The following is a 16,919-nucleotide window of genomic DNA, read 5'->3' as shown; positions in this document are numbered from 1 at the left end:
TGGCAAGTCTTTATCCCCTCCCTTCCCCACCTTGCTCAAAAGCCCCTTCCCTTGAGGTGAGGAATTCCAGGATACCCCTGATGAGGCCTGGATTGGACATTATTCTGTAGGCAATGGGGAGCCACTGAAGGGTTTGGAGTCAGGGAGCTTTATCATCAAGATAGTGTTTTAGAAAGATTTGTCTGACAGTGGAGCTCAAAACAGATTGTAGTCTTCCTAGGCTGTCATTAAAAGCTCCCCCAGTTTACCTGAGTTTGCCTTCTCTTCCACCAGACTGGTCTAGTCAGCATTCCTGGGATTCAGCACATAATTTCTTGTTTTCCCACCTTGCGTATGCCAGTCCCTGCTCTACCTCCAACAGAAAGTGGGTGATGTTTACAAAGTGATTATTATATGCCAGAAGCTGACATAAGGCTTCTGCCTGTGTCATAGTATTTACTGCATCATATCACATCACATCACATCATAGCATCTCAGATCACTGCTAGGAAACAGTGTCAGGGTTCTTAATGTGTAGCCTTCTGAGTCCTCTATCCACTTACTCACACATCGTAAGGACCCAGGGCGAGGGTCCTGTCTCAGCACTCTCTAACCAGCTCCTTCTCATACTCCCAGCTCTCTTTAACGCACACAATTTCCTGTTCTTGTTCAAGACCAGAAGCCCTGCCTGACTTCCCCCACTGTGGTGTAATCTGTTTAGAAGAACTGCTATCACATTTCTGTGCCTAAGGCCCTCAACGTTAATATTTTGCTTGATATTTTCACACTGGCCAAGTTACATAATACCTCTGAGCTTCAGTTTCCTCATTTATAAAACAAGGATAAATGCCTTCCTCATAAAGTGGTTGTGAGGACTGAACTGGGTACAAATCATGCATGGAAGTGTAGCGCTCAGGGCTGAGCACATATTAGGTGCACAGTAATCGTCTATTCCCTTCTGGGCTTCTTGAGGGTAAAGATCTCATTCACCTTCTTGTCCCCTGGGCTACATAGGCCCCCAGTGCATCTGCTTAGGTAGGAGAATTGTTGTCATTGGAAAGAGTTGGTGCACTGATAGCAGAGACCTGAGGGCCTGGCTGGGACGGGTCAGGGCATGGACCGGGGGGGACCTGGACACTTCTACAGGAAAGAGCTGACTGGACCTAGCATCTGAGACCCTGGAAGTGAGGAAAGGAGGGGACTCCAGGCTGCCATCAGGAGCTTCACCCAGCAGTGGAGCAGAGCTAGTCCTCAGCCACAGCAGGCCTGCAAGTTAGGCAAACCCTTCTATTTAACAAGGAGCAACCACCTCGCAGGGTCACTGGAAAGGACTTCAACAAATAGACAGAAATTGCCTCACTAACTTCAGAAAGGCCTCTGGCTTCTTTAGTGAAATTTGTTTTTTAAAACCTAGTTCTTTCTTTGAAAAAATTATTTGTGCTTCATCCTCATTAGAGAAAATTCAGAAAAACAAAGTTAAGGATATAGAAAAGCAAAAACGCACTATTAACTTTTCAGTGATTTTTATCATTTAAGATACTGGGAAGGGTGATGTAAAAGGGAGACACTCTTTGCTCTTTGTATTTGTGTATCTTTTTCATTCTTTATTCTTTTTCCCCATTTTACTGAGATATAATTGACATACATTACTGTATAAGTTTAAGGTGTACAGCATAATGGCTTCACTTACATATATTGTGAAATGATGACCACGATAGGTTTAGTTAGCATCCATCATCCCATATAGATGCAAGAAAAAGAGAAAGCAAAGAATTTCTTTTCCTTGTGATGAGAACACTTAGGATTTCCTCCCTTCACAATTTTAATACATGTAACATACAACAGTGTTAACCACAGTCATCATGCTGCACCTCACGGCCCTGGTACTCATTGATCTTGTAACTGGAAGTTTGTACCTTTTGACCACCTTTCTCCAATTCCTGCACCTCACCCTTCCCACCTCAGCCTCTGGTAACCACAAAGCTGATCTTTTTTCTATGAGTTTGGTTCTATTTTGGTTTTTTAGATTCCACGTCTAAGTGAGGTCATGCAGTATTTGTCTTTCTCTGACTTCTTTCACTTAGCATGCCCTCAGTGTCCATCTATGTTGTCACAAATGGCAGGATTTCCTTATTTTTTATGGCTGAATATTATTCGATCGCGTATGTATGCCACAACTTCTTTATCCAATCATCTGTTGATGGAGACTTACTTTGTTTCCATGTCTCAACTATTGTAAATAAAGCTGCTATGAACAGGAAGGTGAAGGTATCTTTTCAAGTTAGTGTTTTTGTGTCCTTTGGATGTACTCCCAGAAGTGTAATTGCTGGATCATATGGCAGTTCTATTTTTAATTTTTTGAGGGTGCTCCATACTGTTTTCCATAGTGGCTGCAACAAATTATAATCCCACTAATGGTGCACAAGTTCTCCCTTTTCTCCACATTCTCACTAGCATTTGTTAAATCTTGTCTTTTTGATGTTGACCATTCTAACAGGCATGAAATGACGTCTCATTGTGGTTTTGATTTGCATCTCCCTAATGGCTAGTGATGTTGAGCATCTTTTCATGTATCTGTTGACCTTTGGTATATCTTCTTTGTAGAAATGTCTATTCAGATCTTTTGCCCACTTTTAAATTGGATTATTTAATTTTTTTGCTATTGAGTTGTGTATATTTTGGATATTAACCTCGTATCAGATATATGGTTTGCAAATATTTTTACCTGTTCCATAGGTTGTCTTTTCACTTTGTTGATTGTTTCTTTTGCTGTGCAGAAGCTTTTTAGTTTGATGTAGTCCTGCTTATTTATCTTTCATTTTGTTGTTTCTGCTTTTGGTGCTATATCCAAAAAGTCATTGCTAAGACCCAGTGAAGGAGCTTTTATCCTGTCTTCTTCTGAGAGTTCCATAGTTTCAGATCTTACATTGAGTTCTTTACTCCATTTCAAGTTAATTTTTGTGAGTGGTATAGATATAGGTCTAGTTTGACTCTTCTACATGTGAATATCCAATTTTCCCAGCATCAGTTATTGAAGAGACTATCTTTTCTACATTGAGTATTCTTGGCCCCTTTGTCAAATACAACGGACCATATATTCTTGGGTTTATATCTGGGCTTTTGACTTTTTTCCATTGATCTATTTGTTTTTACACCAGTATCATACTGTTTTGATTATTATAACTTTATAGTATGGCTTGAAGTCAGGAAGTGTTTTTCATTTTCATATTGCTTTTGTAACTTTTCAAAAGAAATTTAAAAGTAAATGTTAACTGCTAGGTGTTGAACACCTAAAATCCATCACCACTGTAAAGTAGGGTCTGCAGTGGTAGAATTTCAGGCATTTGGGTAGTTAAGGGCAAGGAACCAGTCAGCTTTCATTAAATGCTACCTCCATACTTGGCCAACAATTCATGGGACCTGCCCTCCAGGTGGGGAGGGTTTGAGTCAGGCAGGTGTAGCCTAGGGCTTTCTTTTTTGTCTTCCTCAGTGTGGTACCATGAAAAAAGTCAGACAAACCTAAGTTTGGATCCCCACTTTGGCACTTAAACTGGCTGTGTGATGTTGGACAACTTACCTAACCTCTCTGAGAATCAGCTTTCACATTTTCAAAATGAAGAATTTTACCTTTTTCATGGATTGGCTATGATTATAGAATGGAAAATGCTATGAAAAGAGAAAAAAAAGCACCTTATGCAGTGCCTGACACATAGAAAGTGCTTTCTTCTTCAAAGGACCCAGATATCAATGGAGCACTGGAAACCAATCTGGAGAATAATGGCCAATCTCCTGCTCAGCGAAACACTTCAAGTGTGTGTGTTTTCAAGGCTCTTATGGATGAATAAGACAGTACTGTCCTCATTGTCCTAAGAAGCTCACAACTTAGTAATGGAGATGACACAGGTCGAGACAACACCCAGCACCTAGTGCTGGATAAAAGCAAGTTTGCAATAAGTATTTATTGAATTGGACTTTTTTATGAAAAATTTTTGGAAAAGGTAATATATTCTTATAGTTCAAGACTCAAAAGTATAAAAGAATTGGCTCATAGCTCTGGCCCCAGCCTCCCAGTTCTTTTTCCTGTAGGCAACTAAAGTTGTCACTTTCTTATGTGTCCTTCCATAGATATTTAACGCATATACAAAGGAATTGTATAGTTGTTCTTTTGTTTTCTGTAAAGAAAAAAAAACAAATGCCACATACCACAAAAAAACAAATGCTAGCATACCAATACGATCTGCACCTTGATCTTTTTGTTTAATAATATATATTGGAGACAACTGCATATCAGTACATGAAAGTTCCTCATTCTTTCTGATGATTATATAGTATTCCATTACATGGATGTTCCATTATTTACATAAACAGCTTCCTATTGATTGACAATCTTGTGCTATTGCAAAAAATTTCTGCATTGAATAACCTTGTACATATAGAAATGTCCCAGAATTGGGGTAGTGAAAGTGTTCTGAAATGGTTGCTTAACTCTGTAAGTATACTGAAAACCACTTAATTGTATGCTTTAAAAGGGTGAATTTCATGGCATTTGAATTATATCTCAATTTTTAAGGGTTAAAAAATAAAAAAAAAACTTTTTTCAAAGGAGGACAGGTGAAAGTCTAAAGATATTTAAAAATTCTTTTAAGCAGTTACTTGCTTTTTGTAAAGAACAGAGAATATTATACTCTTAAAGAACAGAGAATATTATACTTTAAAAAAATAAATACCACAAACTTTCAGGCTTTTCTATAATTCCACATTATGCCAGGAGGAAGAGAGTAGAAAGAAGTGAAAACAGGGAATTGGCAAAGAACAGTGAGCTCTCAGGCAAGCGGAGACTCACAGAGGCGAGGGAGGAGTGTGGCACAGGAGGGATGGAGTCGCAGGACAGAGGATGGATGGGACAGAAACAAAAACTGGGAGCCGGCAGAGAGAGAAGGTACAGGAGCCACTGAGATGGCTCTTAGATTCCCAGGGAATGGGAAGCGAGGAAGTTCTCTGCTGACAGTCAAGAATCATGGAAAAGTGATTGAAATCTTTACTTCATCTCTTGAAAAAAAATGTGGGAGCAGAATGGGCTCATCCACTGCAGAGCAGAGCTGCTTGGAGTTCTCACTCTGTCCCCTGTGCACGGCAGCAGACTCTCAGAGATTTCTTCCCTGTTCAGTGGCTTGTCTCTCTGTGACCTTCCCCCTGCAAGTATCAGTTCTTCATCTGCCAGTGGTCCTTGGTCCTTTCTATCACCCTAGTCAAGATGATGAATATATCCATCACTCCCAAAAGTTTCCTCTGCCCCTCTGCAGTTCCCACTTCCCTCCTCTTCCTTGCTTTCTCTCACTAAAAATTAGGTTGTATTTTCTAGAGTCCTAGATTAATAGAATCATATAGTATGTACTCTTCCATAGTCAGCCTTCTATCACGTACATGCTTTTATCATTGCTTTTTATTGCCGAGTAATATTCCATTATGTGTATGCACTTTGAAGATTAGGGATGCAGAACTCAGAGAGGGGGTGAAATGTGACCTGTACAAGACCCTAACAAAAATCCAGAATGGGGATGGAGACATGCCATATTTCCCTGAAACACAAATGCAATTTGCACTATGAAAGAATGAGGCCGCCATGACCACACAACTGACCAAATAAAACTGTACTTGTTCCAATTTCTTTCTCCAGATCTGATCAGATCTCAGCCACATGGGGAACTGGGGCAGCTTAGCAGACATTACTTCTGGGGGGATTCAGAGAAATGGTTTGACTGCTGGCCTTTTCTGCCCTAAACCCTTGAAAAGGTTAGGGATTGAGGAAAGGAGTACCCCAACATATGTTTATTTATACTTATTTATTTCTAAGTGTAAAATGTCTTTTAGTTGTACCAGATTGGATCAAATGTAACAAAGAAGTTTAAAATGTTTTGTAAACTGTAAAGCGTAAATCAAAGGCAAAGTTTTCTTTTCCATCAGAAACCACCTCAAGATTTATTTTGTGCTCAGATTAAAATTTAACGTTTAAGATCGCTGATCCAGGAAAAACAAAACAAAACAAAAAAGGGACTTAGAGAACCATCAGTGGAACAATTCAAAGAAGTTATAATATTGCATCATAATCAGCAACTGTGTGTACCTCTGTAGGAGGAGACAAAGTTCTTTGGGTTCATGATAAATCCCACAGAACTAGCTCTGTGACTCTGACTTCCAACATCACTCCTTTCAGGCCTAAGTAGACAATGAAAGCTTTCTTTTCATCTGTAAGTTCTCAGCTATTTTGTACCAAGCTTCTACCCTGTCCAGAGTCCTAGGGTGCCCCCAGTTTGATTGGACCCCAGGGACAATAGTCTAAAGAGTTCTGAGGCTTTGAAACAAAACTCTTATTAGCGCCTGCACCACCACGGGCCAGTATTACCTTTAGAGCCTGGCTACCCTTAATGTGGGTTGCAGACTGTGTGTATCTGAATCATCTGGGAATTTGTTAGAAATGCAAGTTCTTGAGCACCCCCAGCAACCCTCCCATTGGAATCTGCATGCTAAGAAGATCCCAGTGGTTTGTATCCACATTAGAGTATGAGATGCTTTAGTGTGCATCAGAGTCACCTGGAAGCAGCTGCTGGCCCTCACCTGGGGACCACAATCTGAGAACCACTGCTCTGACTCTAGAGCCAGATGATTACAGAGATCAAGTGGGTCCTTTCACATTTACTGAGAGTAATGGAGACTCCTTAGTCTTCCAACGCGGCCTGAGACGAGAATCCAGGAAAGCTAACACTCCTCAGGGACTGGGACCATGGCCTTTTTCTCTGAGTTGTTTTAATATTGCCTCCTGTTTAAACAGATCCAGGACAAGAGGTTCTAGGGCCTCTGTACCAAAGCCAGAGTAAATTTATGTCAGAGGCTCCATCCGGGAATGTGTTCTCCACCTTTAAAACAAACGGAGCCCGAGGTGCTGCAGCTGAGGGCCATGGTGCTGGCAAGCTGCTCCCTGAGGATGGGGTAGGACGGATGGGTGACCCTGCACTGCCCTTTTGTGGAGTGTTCTTTATAAAGGGCCTTCAAGGCTGAGGCTTTTGTCTTTGAGTCCTCCTTGGAAATGGTCCAAGCTCTTAAGTCCACTTGTGCCCTGTGTGGCATCACAGCCGTATACCTTGGTACAGAAGCACCTTGCCAAACACGTCCAGGTTAAGCACAGTTACAGAACTGCTAACAAAATCCATACCCTGTTGCCCTGCTGCCTTTGTATTATGAAGATACACCTCAATGCATAGAAAAGAAGCCACAGGTGAGCAAAATGACCTTCAAATAGAAACACTGAACTGGAGAAGTCTGCAAAAGGCATTCTGAATAGTGGAGGTGAGTGTTGACTGGTAAGAGGTTGGTCAACCTGCCCCCCGCTGCCCATCAGATGGAAGGAGGCGAACTGTTTTCACCAAGCTTGCATCTCACAAATTATAAATTTCATCATAGAAAAGCTTCAGGTAGAAATTGTAACTGTCACTGTGGAATACTCATTATATGCCAGGGTCTGTGCCAAGTGTTTACAGGTGTTACTTCAGTCCGCCAGCTCTGAGGTTAACATCATTGTTATCCTCATCTTACAGATATGGAAACTGAGAGAATGACTGCATATTTTGCCCAAGGCTACAAAGGCAATTTGGTGTCCCAACCTGTGCTCTGAACCGTGACCACGTGTGGCAGGTTACAGAACAGCAGCTGGTGTGCTGGGGAAGGAGCTGACCTTTTGTGCACAATAGGGATTTAAAAAAAAAATGAGACAACTTTTTATAGCATTTGAACTCTGTTTGCTTGCTTATTTGTTTGTTTGTTTATAAAATGTTTTGAGAGACATGAGGGTTGGAGAGAAAAATTGTACCAAGACCTCTATTTCATAAAATAGATCCGAGTATAGCTCTTCTGGTTGAAGCCAGGTGGGGGCTCTAGACCCCGCCCACTCTCACAGCCCCTCCTCCACCACACCCTGATCCTACCCTGTAGTCACTCAAAGGGAGTAGCTCCACCTCTGTGTCTCTGGCCTCAATATTTCCAAGTCCACTCCCTGCCCTCTTTCCACCTGGGGTAACTAAGAAACATCTCACCAGTTGGTCACGAATGACACTGGGAAAATATGGATGTGTCCTGGAGGGGAGAGGCTCTGGGGGTGCACTGCCTTTGAGATGTGGGTATCAGCACCTAAAATGATAGTTAGTAGTTGAAGAAAATGATGGGAGAGTTGTTTAGAAAGTATTGTAATAGTGAATCCAGGAAGAATGTTGAGTCTGAATGCCTAGTATCTACTCATGTCAAGGTCCAGTCCAACTTGGAATTAGGTGTAGGTATGATCGTGTGCATTAAGCATTAATGGATAGGCACTAGTCTAACCTAAGGTGTTAATGGACTGGGTATTTTTTAGGGGAGTGGGCACAGTGCTAACCCAACCACAAGTTCATGAAGTTCCAATACCATCTCTATGCCTGAAGACTTTGGCACCCAAAGCTTTGGTAAACTACCATCCACAGCACACTCATGGAGGGACTTCACATGAGTCTGCCTGAGGACCAAAGTGTCAAGTGACTTGCCACTCTCTCCACGCCATCCAGAAGGCCTGTGGCTCCCATTCTAGGTCACTGAGCTGGCTAGGCTGGTCAAAGTCAATTCCAAGGAGAGAACAGCATAGGCAGACTCTTCTACCCAGGCACTGGACTTCTAGAGTGGCAGGAATTCAAGAGGCCATGTTGGTCCCTTTTATGTGGTCCATTCAGTCAATGACTGGTTTGACCCATTTGGTGGTGGTGGGGTGGGGGTTGGTTTTTACCTTTAAAAAAATCAAAACACTTTAACCTTTAAATCACTTTTAATATTCTGGCAGATATTCTTCCAGTCTTTATTCCCTTTGTAATTTTTTAAAACATAGTTGAATTCACAATGTATATTTGATTTTGTGCCTTGTTTTTCTTTTACCTACCTATATCATAAGCATTTTTCCATGTGTTAATTACTTTTCATAAGCAACCAGTACTCTTGAGTGAGAGAAGTAGATTTACCTGCCCCTTTGTTTCTTCATGGCTAGAATAGGCAACAGTTCTCTAATTTTATCATTCAACAGTCACAGGAAGGCTTTTTAAAACACAGATGGCTGGGCCCCAACCTCCAGGATCTCTGACTCAGTGGGTCTGGAGTGGGGCCTGGTGTTTGCATTCCCATCAAGTTCCCAGGAGATGCTGCTGCTGCCAGTCAGGAGACCACACTGGGAGAACCAGTGAAATGAAGATGTTGGGTTGTGGGATTTCCAAGGTCACCGCTGGTTTCAAAATCTAAGTGTTTGCATATTTTTCAAATTCTTTAAGAAAAAAAAACCCTAACTCTTAAAACACATGAGTTTTCCAAACTTTAAGAAAACCCTATGTTTTTTTTAAATACCAAAGAACATCATCTACCATTTATAAGTAATTGTTTCCACTTGTAACTCATATGCATTCTATACTCATTTCTCTTTTGAAGTTACCTGGATTTTTAAAAGCCTATCTTTAAAAGACAGTCAGACTTATGTCTAATACTTTACTGTTTTCTCTTTTCTTTTGCATAGTTCCATATGTATTGAAGAGCTGTGCAGAATTTATAGAGACTCACGGCATTGTGGATGGAATTTATCGGCTTTCAGGAGTCACCTCAAACATACAGCGGCTAAGGTAAGTCAAAGAATAGCCCACCGAAGAATTTTTCCATGATCTTTCCTCTGTCCATACCTTTATCTGCAGGTGTTGGGGTTATTAAACACTGAAGGGATTGAGGGAAGTTTGGCAGGACAGAAGATCAAGTGCTGATGTTTTCAGCTGCCTGACTGTTCTTAATCCAATCAGGAAGCTCTCCAGTCTGATGTAATTCTTTCCAACAAAAGCTCCTGAGGGCTTTTATTCTGTTTCTTTGTCTTGTACCAGATTTATCCTTCTTAGGTAGATTCAATTGAACTCAAACGATTTAAATTACAAGTTGGGGAAAAATGATTTATTATCACCCACTTACCAACCCAAAGCTCATATCCCTGTTCCATGGTTTTCAGAACTTAGAGATTGATGTGAATTTTTCTGTTGGTACACACTCAACATTTGATATTTCATCTGGTCGAGAGGTCAGAAGTCTTGTGCATTTCTCTAACTGATACATGTATTTTAAAAATTACTGATGGAGGAACTATTTCCAATCCTATGGATTTATCCTAAACAATTCTGAAATGTATCCTAGGATTTTTTTTGAAGAAATTTCTATCTCATTGAATTAAGAGGACGATAATCTTCATATAAAACACAGATATGTGTGTGTATATTTTATATGCATTATATATATAAAATAGAGTATACATAAATCTATATAGCTTATGTACAGCGTATATAGGTTATATATAATATATTGTTCTATGACTAAAACAATAGATTCATTATTTTGAATATTGTTCTTTAATATCAAAAGAACATACTTTATTGTATTATTTTTATATATTTACTATACGCTCTTTAGCTATAAATGTAGACTTTTAAAATAATAAAACATTCTTGTCACAAAATTAGTATATAAATGTAATACATTGTGCAATTCATTTTTATTTTCTTCCTCCTATTTGGTTTTCTGTCCCTCCCCCTCAAATCTCCACTGTAATAAAACTATATCAAAGGAATAAAACATCCTTTTTACTTCTGGAGAAGTAAGAGCTGTTAAAAAGTAATTGATTTATTGCAGCCATAGATTTTGACAAATTTATATGCTTATATAATTTCACTAATGTACTCATGTGACATTTTTCAGAATTTCAGCAGCAAGTATTTTTAGTGGTTTGCTCTTAGCTCTGGAATATACTACCCAGCAGTTGGTATCAGGGAAGGACACTTGGACAGGGGCCAATTCTTTTTCATTTAAGGATTGACCTTAGCCTTGACAAGGGAAATTTTTGTTTTTGTTCTGCCCTCGTAAAAAACACATGCCTATGAATTTATAAGGCCATTGCATGGTTTTCTTTTCAAGGCCTCACTCAGTTCCTTTCAGGTTCTGACAGCATAAGGGATTTCCCTTCCCTTTATTAAAGGGGCAGAACCGGACTACTGGTGAACAGGCAGTGAGCTGTTGGAGATGCTGGCTTGAGTCTGGCTGACTTTGTCACTCGTTGTTTGACCAAGTGAATACTCTCAAGAAACCTAACTTCACTTCTGTATTAAAGCTTAGGTTTATCATCTTTTAAATAGATTTTTAACTAGTAAGTATATATAATTTGAAGCAGTATATTCATGTAACCTTGTTAGGAAATTTTTAAAAATTAGAAACAAGGCCTGGAATCTGACAATGTTTCCAAACACCCGTCTATAGATTGTTTAAGAAGATATTTATAAGCTCATCTGTCCTGTGGGAGTCACTATGAGGCATCCTAGAAGTTTCCATTCAGCATCAAAGAGAAAGTTGATTCAAGTTCTCAAACCCTGGGTTTGAGTCTCCAGATAAAACAAGTTGGCTGACATGAATATGTGGACATGAATGATAACAATCTGACTCACCCTGGTTTTGGTCTCTCCTCCAAGAAAGAGAAGTTCATTTAGAACAATATTTTGGAAAAACTGAAATCTCAACAGGGTTTTTGGCAAATTGTTTACATGTATCCCCACTGTTTGTAATTGAGACTACAGACACACCATGAGAAATCCACTTGTAAATGGGATTCTGGCTTGCTAATTCCAGCAGCTTCTGGAAGGATGATCCAGACCTGAAGTGGAAATCTTCCTGTAGCTTCCTTGTGCTTGGACGAGAAGGTCTTTTTGAATCAAGGTCAAAATTATGGTCAGGTCAGCAGTTTAGGGTCTTTTGACCCCCTAAGCAGCCAAGTAGCTGCTGACATGGAACACATGTTCCTGGGATTGTTATGTCTCTGTCTGTGTTGTTTCAGGCAAGAGTTTGGCTCAGATCAATGTCCAGATCTGACAAGGGAAGTGTACCTCCAGGACATCCACTGTGTGGGCTCCCTCTGCAAGCTCTACTTTAGGGAGCTCCCCAACCCCCTCCTGACCTATGAGCTCTATGAGAAATTCACGGTGAGTGTTTGGATTTCCATCATGGTTACTGGGTGGGAAGCATGGATGGGTCAAGGAAAGTTTCAGCACTAAAATAACAATAATAATACTCACCAGATGGTTAACATTATCTTAGTGATGGAAGCAGGATGGTATAGTGAGGGAATCAGGGTAGCGGGACTGTTGGCGAAATTTTTCCTTTCTTTAACTTTCAGAATCATGTTTGTTTTAAGAACTGCGTTAACTCATCTCCATATTTATTTAACCAAATGTGCATCATTATATGGGGAGGAAACTAAGAACCAAAGAATGAAATGACTGGCCCAAGGTCACTCTGTCCCCAAGCAGGACAGGAGCCTGAGGCTCCAGATGCTACCCTCATGGCTCATTCATTTTTATTAGGCTATTCCTTCCGTGGTTTGGGGGTCGGGAGAGTTGGGCAGAGAGGCGGGTGGGTAGAGAAGGGAGAGAGAACAAACAGAAGTCAAGGCAGAGGTTAGAAAGCTGGGAAGAGAAACGAATCATCTGGGAAAAGCAGCCAAGAGGGAATGCAGGATAGGCCAGTGAGTCTGGCTGGTGGAGGACGGGTGGGCGACAGCAGAGCACCTAAGCAGCAGCAGCATGGCCACCAAATAGGGCACCCAGAGAAGAAGCAGAAAGGAGAATTAATGCCCACAGCACGTCTGTAGAGATAGCATTAAAGGCAGAGCTTGAACATCTGGCTGCAGGGGAGGTGCAGAGTAGGTGAAGAGTTGCGTTTAACCAAGGTTGAGGCTCAGCTGGAAGAGAGTGGAAGAGAGATGAGAGTGTATGCAAGGGAGTGACTGAAATAACTGACCACACAATTTTGTCTGGATAAGAAAGGAAATGAGGGCATAAGTCAGGTGAGAAGCAGTGAAAAAGTAGCTCAGTGGATTATTCATCCCAGTGAGGTCAGTAGACTGTTGGAGTAGGGTAGTCAGAGAAGATGTTTGAAATTAAGATTATGAAGGAATTGCAATTATTGATAAGGTCCAGATCTAGGCTCTAACCATGGGAAGGAATCTTTCTCGTGGCTCCAATGATAAACCTATTTTAAGCAAAGAAATGTTCTTCAATTTGATATTATAGAGGAATATATGAATACTTTTTAAAAACTGGGCTTGGACGATTAAAATATATTTAGGAGTTTTCAGTGATACAGGGAGAAGCAGTGAAAAAGTAGCTCAGTGGATTATTCATCCCAGTGAGGTCAGTAGACTGTTGGAGTAGGGTAGTCAGAGAAGATGTTTGAAATTAAGATTATGAAGGAATTGCAATTATTGATAAGGTCCAGATCTAGGCTCTAACCATGGGAAGGAATCTTTCTCGTGGCTCCAATGATAAACCTATTTTAAGCAAAGAAATGTTCTTCAATTTGATATTATAGAGGAATATATGAATACTTTTTAAAAACTGGGCTTGGACGATTAAAATATATTTAGGAGTTTTCAGTGATACAGGGAAATACTCATAATGATAATCGGAAAAAGCAGATACATAACTGTATATTGAGACATGAGTAAAAAAGAAAAATGTTTAAAAGATTAATAGCCACTTATTTCAATGATGGAATGATAGTTTTCTCCTTTTTTTTACATTTTTTTATTGAGTAATAGTCATTTTACAATGTTATGTCAAATTCCAGTGTAGAGCACAATTTTTCAGTTATACATGAACATACATATATTCATTGTGACATTTTTTTTTCGCTATGAGCTACCACAAGATCTTGTATATATTTCCCTGTGCTATACAGTATAATCTTGTCTCTCTATTCTGCATTTTAAAATCCCAGTCTATCCCTTCCCACCCCTCACCCCCTTGGCAATCACAGGTTTGTATTCTATGTCTATGAGTCTGTTTCTGTTTTGTATTTATGTTTGGTTTTTTTTTTAGATTCCTCATATAAGCCATCTCATACGGTATTTTTCTTTCTCTTTCTGGCTTACTTCACTTAGAATGACATTCTCCAGGAACATCCATGTTGCTGCAAATGGCCTTATGTTGTCGGTTTTTGTGGCTGAATAGTATTCCATTGTATAAATATACCACCTCTTCTTTATTCAGTCATCTGTTGATGGACATTTAGGCTGTTTCCATGTCTTGACTATTGTAAATAGTGCTGCTATGAACATTCGGGTGCAGGTGTCATTTTGAAGTAGGGTTCCTTCTGGATACAAGCCCAGGAGCGGGATTCCTGGGTCATATGGTAAGTCTATTCCTAGTCTTTTGAGGAATCTCCATACTGTTTTCCACAGTGGCTTTCCTTGCTTCCCTCTCCCACTCTTAATGATTTAGATGTCTTCTTTTACAATTCTGTGTTTATTCTTTTTGTAATTCATGGCAGTTATCTCCTTTCCAGTTATGAGTTTCTCATTTTTGTAGCATCCTGCTTCTTTTCTATTTAGAGTAGACCTGTCAATATTTCTTTTAGCATGGGTTTAGTGTTGCTAAACTCTTTTAGTATCTGCTTGTCTGTGAAGTTCTTTCTCTCTCCTTCTATTCTAAAGGATACCCTTGCTGGATAGAGTATCCCAGGCTGCACCTTTTTTTTCATTCAGGACTTTGAATATATCTTGCCACTCCCTTCTGGCCTGTAGTGTTCATGTAGAGAAATCAGCTGAAAGCCTTATGGGGGTTCCCTTGTAACTCACTCTTTGTTTTTCTCTTGCTGCCTTTAGGATCATTTCTTTATCCTTGACTCTGGCCATCTTGATGATGATATGTCTTGGTGTAGGTCTGTTTGGGTTCTTCCTGTTTGGGGCCCTCTGAGCCTCCTATACTTGAATATCTGATTCCTTCTTTAGGTTTGGGAAGTTTTCAGTCATGATTTCTTCAAATACCTTTTCAATCCCCTTTGTTCTTTCTTCCCCTTCTGGAATCCCTATTATGTGTAGATTGGCATGCTTTATATTATCCCATAGGTCCCTTATGTTGTTTTCATTGTTTTTATTTGTTTTTCTCTCAGCTGTTCTGATTGGGTGCTTTCTGTTGTCCTGTCTTCTAGGTCACTTATTCATTCCTCTGCATTATCTAGCCTGCTTTGTACAGCCTTTAGGTCAGCTCTCATCTCAGCAAATGAATTGACTAATTCTGCTTGGTTCTTCCTTATAACTTCTATTTCATTTTTGACATTTTATATCTCTAAACACTATTTCTTTTAGCTCCTTCAGTACTTTGATCACTCCTTTTTTAAAATCTTGATATAGTAGGCCATCGATGTCTATTTCCTTGATCATGCTTTCAGGGGATTTCTCTTGATCTTTTAATCGAGAGTGGTTCCTCTGCTTCTTCATATTGCTCATATCTCTCTGGCATTGTGGCTTAAGGAGTATCAGTTATCTGGTTCTCCTGGAGATGGTGTGCTCTTAATGATTTTATCAAGAGGTCTTTGTGTCTTTGCCCTGTTTCGCGAACTCAGCTTACTGTTTCCAGAGGCCCTCTGTTGGCGCCCTCTTCTGTGCTGCTCCCAGTGGCTGTTGGCTAGTAGATCGTGCCTCCTCCCAACACTGGGTCAGGTGCTGAACTCTTACCTTCTGGGCGGGCGGGTCACTCCCCCTCCTGATGCCGCAGTCAGATGCTGCACTCGGGAGAGGCAGGTGGGCGGATCGCGCCTCCTCCCAGCACCGTGATCAGGTGCTGCATTTCTGCCAGGAAGGTGGGTGGCTGCCCACCCTCTCCTGGCGCTTGTTGCTCAGCTGCTCTGTGCAGCTGCCCACTCCACCTTGGGTTGGCGCTCTGAAGGGGGGCTCAGGGAAGACCGCGGAACGGCCCCGCCCCTGCTGCGTGCCAAATCTCAGTTCCTTATTTGTCTTGGTGGCACGAGTTCTCTGAGGTGCCAGGGCAGAAAGATCCTGTCTGTCTCGGGCTGTAAACAAGTCTCAGTCCTGCCTAGGAGGTTGTGGAGCCCCGCGGGCGTGGATTCAGTCCTCGGTCCCACCCCTGCCCGGGTACTGCACACAGGAGGAGATGGCAGCTGTGGCTGCACCCCGCCTCTCTTCTCACTCTGAGAAGCGCCAGTAATGGTGGCACAGGTCTGAGGAGACAAAGGCTATGGTGCCCCCCAGGGCACACCAGCTGTGTTGCTTTGCTTTTTTCACAATTTATGGGGGACCAAGGTTGTTCTGCTCTGTATTCCCTCCCAGCCACGGTGCGCAGCCCCCTGTAGTCCCCCAGGGCTGCCTCAGTGCAGCCGCTCTAGTTCTCTGCCCAGCTCGGGCAGCCTGTCCCGGCCCCAGCTGCCAGCTCATGTCTCAGGCTGGGTGTCATGGGGACCCTTTGTGCCTGTTTAACTCAGTTCTGTCGGTCAAGGGGTGCTTGGGGCAGATCTGAGCCTCAGAGGCTCCCCCTCCATCACGCTGGCCTCTCCGTTGGAGAGGGGAGCCCCAGCAAACAAGCGCCAGTCCTCCTTTGCCGCTCCCTCCCCGTGGGACTGGTCCCACACTGTTTTGCTTTTTCTTCTTCTTTTTTCCTTTTCTCCTACCAGATTTTTGGCGTCTTTGTCTTTCAAAGAGGGCAATGTTCTGTCGGAGTTCGGCAGATGCTCTGGTTGGCTGAGTGGGTCTGTAGATGTGGGTCTTGGTGTATTTTTGGGAGAGGGTGAGCTACAAGCGTCCTTCTACTCCACCATCTTGCTTTTCCCCATTTTCTCTCCTTCTTTATACTTTAACTTTTAAATTTTTATCCTTTAAAAGTACGTTAGTCTTTTAATGAAAAAAAATTAGGCCAAAAGGTGCAAAAAATGTGGGCATAAATGTTGACCACTAGAGAAGCCAACATAAACCAGCTGATGTGGAAGTGTCAGTGGTTAGGGGACTCTTAAGAGATCTAAAGGGACCTTGAGATCTAAGATGCAGGGCAAACGAGCCTCCCCTCTGAGTG

At 41.4% G+C, this 16,919-nt stretch overlaps 1 protein-coding gene across 1 annotated transcript in view; it reads left to right on the top strand.

Annotated features, from left to right (window-relative positions):
* Positions 1 to 16,919, top strand: part of ARHGAP31 (Rho GTPase activating protein 31) — a 96,579-nt gene that overhangs the window by 46,632 nt on the left and 33,028 nt on the right. The window contains exons 2-3 of the mRNA XM_006210319.4: positions 9,554 to 9,656; positions 11,894 to 12,038. Of these exons, the coding sequence (XP_006210381.2) occupies positions 9,554 to 9,656; positions 11,894 to 12,038 (248 nt within the window). The remainder of the gene's footprint in view (positions 1 to 9,553; positions 9,657 to 11,893; positions 12,039 to 16,919) is intronic.

The sequence above is a fragment of the Vicugna pacos genome, chromosome 1 (assembly GCF_048564905.1).
Source record: "Vicugna pacos chromosome 1, VicPac4, whole genome shotgun sequence".
NCBI lineage: Eukaryota > Metazoa > Chordata > Mammalia > Artiodactyla > Camelidae > Vicugna > Vicugna pacos.
This window is presented reverse-complemented; position numbering and strand designations above follow the sequence as displayed.